We start from the raw sequence: 3,070 nt of genomic DNA, 5'->3' as shown, positions 1-3,070 counted from the left end.
CTTCCCAAGTGCTGCTCAAAGAATCTTTGTTTGAGGCTGGTCAGTGAAGCCACATCCCTGCCTTGGCCCTGGCCCAGCCTCCGCCCCTCTGCCCTTTAAGCCCCAGGCCCTCCCCTAGTCCCAGACAGTGGAGAGGGCACCAGGCTGTGAGGGTGAGAGCAGTGTCCAGGGCATGCCGGGGCAGGACAGTGCAGCTCCTGGGTAATGAGAGGGAAGGACGGTGTTGGTGATGAGGCTCTAAGACTCCTGTTGAGGTCCAGGAGACCCAGATCTGAAAGCTGGGGGGACTGCATACTGGGCTGGAGGTGGTCACCCAGGACTGGGGCTGAAGGAAGGGTATTAAGCCTGGGTGGAAGGGATAGCACAAACAGAAGGGCCACCAAGGGAGGGGCATGGGGTTAGGGTGTTCCTCTCTGCTCCCTGCCAGAGCCCAGCACTGGGCAGAGCTGCCTTACCCAGTCCAGCCCCGGAGACAGGATGATGGGGGCTTCCCAGCTCCAGATCCTGCGCCTGCTGGTATTCGGTGAGTGGAGCAAGGAGTAGGGGTGATAGCCACAAAGAACTTGGCTCCAGATCATCCACATCACCACCTCTGGGCCTGCTTCCGGCCCCCCAACCCGGCATGTCCTCAGTTCCTGACCTTGGGCTCTCCAAGTCCCAACAGGTTACCTGTGTAAAGGGCCTGGGTCCCACCCCCACCCCAGTGTTCAGGAAGGTGACATCAGGTAACCAATCACATAGGAGCCTGGCACAAGCTCAGTGCCACACATATGCCCTGCCTCCCTCCTAATCTCTGACCACCCCCCAGTTATCTGACACCAAATCCATAATCCAGCTCTCTCTCCACTTCCTCCTCCAGGAGCTACCGGGTCATTGGCGTCCGCAGGTAAGAAGCCTCAGAGCTGTCCCTCCAGGCCCTAGGCCTTGTCTCTCCTACGCACACTTGTCTCCAGGCCCCAGTCCTCCGCCAACCCTGGCTGTCCCCTTGTTGTCTCACAGCCTGTGGGCAACCCCTCATGTCCAGCCGGATCGTGGGGGGCCGGGATGCCCGCGAGGGAGAGTGGCCCTGGCAGGCGAGCATCCAGCACCGGGGGACGCACGTATGCGGGGGGTCGCTCATCGCGTCCCAGTGGGTGCTGACTGCAGCACACTGCATGGCCAGGTCAGCTCCCGGAGCCCCAGATGGATGCAGGTGGGGAGGAGGGCGCCTGAAGGTGTAGGCAGGGCCAGTTCCCCACAGGATGGTCTTCTGGGTGGGGTCTGCTTCAGTGATCCCCTCCCCTGTCGTGCAGACAGGCACTTCCATCTGAGTACCGCGTGTGCCTGGGGATGCTGCGCCTGGGCCCTGTGTCACCCCCGGCACTCTCCGTGCCAGTGTGGAGGGTACTGCTGCCTCCAGACCACTCTATGGATGCCACCCGCGGTGACCTGGCGCTGCTACAGCTACGCCACCCAGTACCAATGAGTGCCCACATCCAGCCCATCTGCCTGCCCATGCCTGGTAGTCACCCACAACCCAGCTCACCCTGCTGGGTCACCGGTTGGGGCACCCTCCGCCCAGGAGGTGAGGCATGGAAGGCTTGGCATGAGGTTATTGAGGGAACCCCTTTCTTTATCTAACTGGGCGTCCCAGACCCTCACAGTCCCAATTCAGGACGCAGAGCCACTTGTAAGAACCTGAAACTTCTCCCCAGAGCCAGATCCAGGGTGTCCCCTGCCTGACAAATCAGAATCTCAGGCTCTACTTCTTCCACGAGCCCTGCACTACACTCTGCCCTCCCCTGGCTCTCAGAAGTCTCCCCTTTTCCTCAGTGCCACTTCCAGAGTGGCGTCCCCTGCAAGGAGTGAGGGTGCCACTGCTGAGCTCACGCACCTGTGACCGCCTGTACCATGTGGGCACCAGCATCCCTGAGGCGGAGCGCATAGTGCTGCCAGGAAACCTCTGTGCTGGCTACCTCAGGGGCCATAAGGATGCCTGCCAGGTGTGTCCCCCACCTATAACCTCTGGAGTCCATGCCCCTGTGTCCAGCACCCTACCTCCCTAGAACTCAGGACCCAGCAGATCCCACCCCCAGGCTGCTTCCCAGCCCCCAATCCCGAGGTATCACCCCAGCGACCTGGGACAGCTGCCCCGAAGTCTTGGGAGGACTGGGACCTACAGTAGCCTTTCTGTTTGTTGCAGGGTGACTCCGGGGGACCCCTAAGCTGCTTGCAGTCTGGGCACTGGGTCTTGGTGGGTGTGGTGAGCTGGGGCAAGGGCTGTGCCCTGCCCAACCGTCCTGGTGTCTATACCAGCGTGGCCAAGTATAGCCCCTGGATTCAGGCTCACCTCAGCCTCTAATGCTGGGTGGTTTTGGTGCTGCTGACCTGGAGCCTCAGCCTCGGTCCATCCAGGACCTGCACACATTCTCCTCTCAGAGATCCTAACGGGCCATCCATGTACTCTCCATTCCCCTGCCTCTTCTCCTCCAGGGCACTCACTGAATGTGATTCCACAAGCCAGCAATCCAGGGACCTTCTGTGTGTCCTGGGGGCTCACTCTCCTCCTTTCCCTCCTGTCTCATCTTTACCCTCAGCTCTGGCCAGGGATGAGGGCAGGACAGCAGATATAGGCAAACCAACTGCCCCTGTCTGGCCTGTGTCCCCCTTGTTTTCTGGAGGAAGACAGACATATGCAAAGCATAAGAGAGATTCAACACCAAGAGGCGTCTCTGTTGCTGGCTCTGAAGATGGAGGAGCCAGGAACTGAGAACATCCTACAGTGGCCTCTGGTTGACATCCAGCAGGGCACAAGAATCTGGGACCCCCAAATGCCAGTTCTGTGAGCCCCGCCCTGATGACCCCTTGCTCTCAGCCTAGTGAGACCCTAAGCAAAGAACCCAGCTGAGCCACTGGACTCTGACCTACAAAGTCATGATTAAATAAATTGGTGTTCTGTTAAGCTGCTACCTTTGTGGCAATTTGTTACACAGACATAACAACTAGTAAAGATTCTGCTCCACTGTCCTGGAAGTGTTCTAGGGGAAGATGGGCTGGTCCTCTGCACTTCAAGAGACTCAGAAGCCTGTGT

General features: G+C 59.3%; 1 protein-coding gene across 1 annotated transcript; it reads left to right on the top strand.

The window, feature by feature from the left end:
- The first annotated feature begins 432 nt into the window (after positions 1–432).
- Positions 433–2,814, top strand: PRSS33 (serine protease 33). The gene is made up of 6 exons (XM_081300298.1): positions 433–523; positions 860–886; positions 1,000–1,162; positions 1,293–1,564; positions 1,813–1,982; positions 2,183–2,814. Exons 1-6 carry the CDS (start codon positions 478–480, stop codon positions 2,339–2,341), a joined length of 837 nt encoding a protein of 278 aa, XP_081156424.1. The 5' UTR covers positions 433–477; the 3' UTR covers positions 2,342–2,814.
- Positions 2,815–3,070: the final 256 nt, after the last annotated feature.

The sequence above is a fragment of the Spermophilus citellus genome, assembly GCF_964194105.1.
Source record: "Spermophilus citellus genome assembly, chromosome: 6".
Lineage (NCBI taxonomy): Eukaryota > Metazoa > Chordata > Mammalia > Rodentia > Sciuridae > Spermophilus > Spermophilus citellus.
This window is presented reverse-complemented; position numbering and strand designations above follow the sequence as displayed.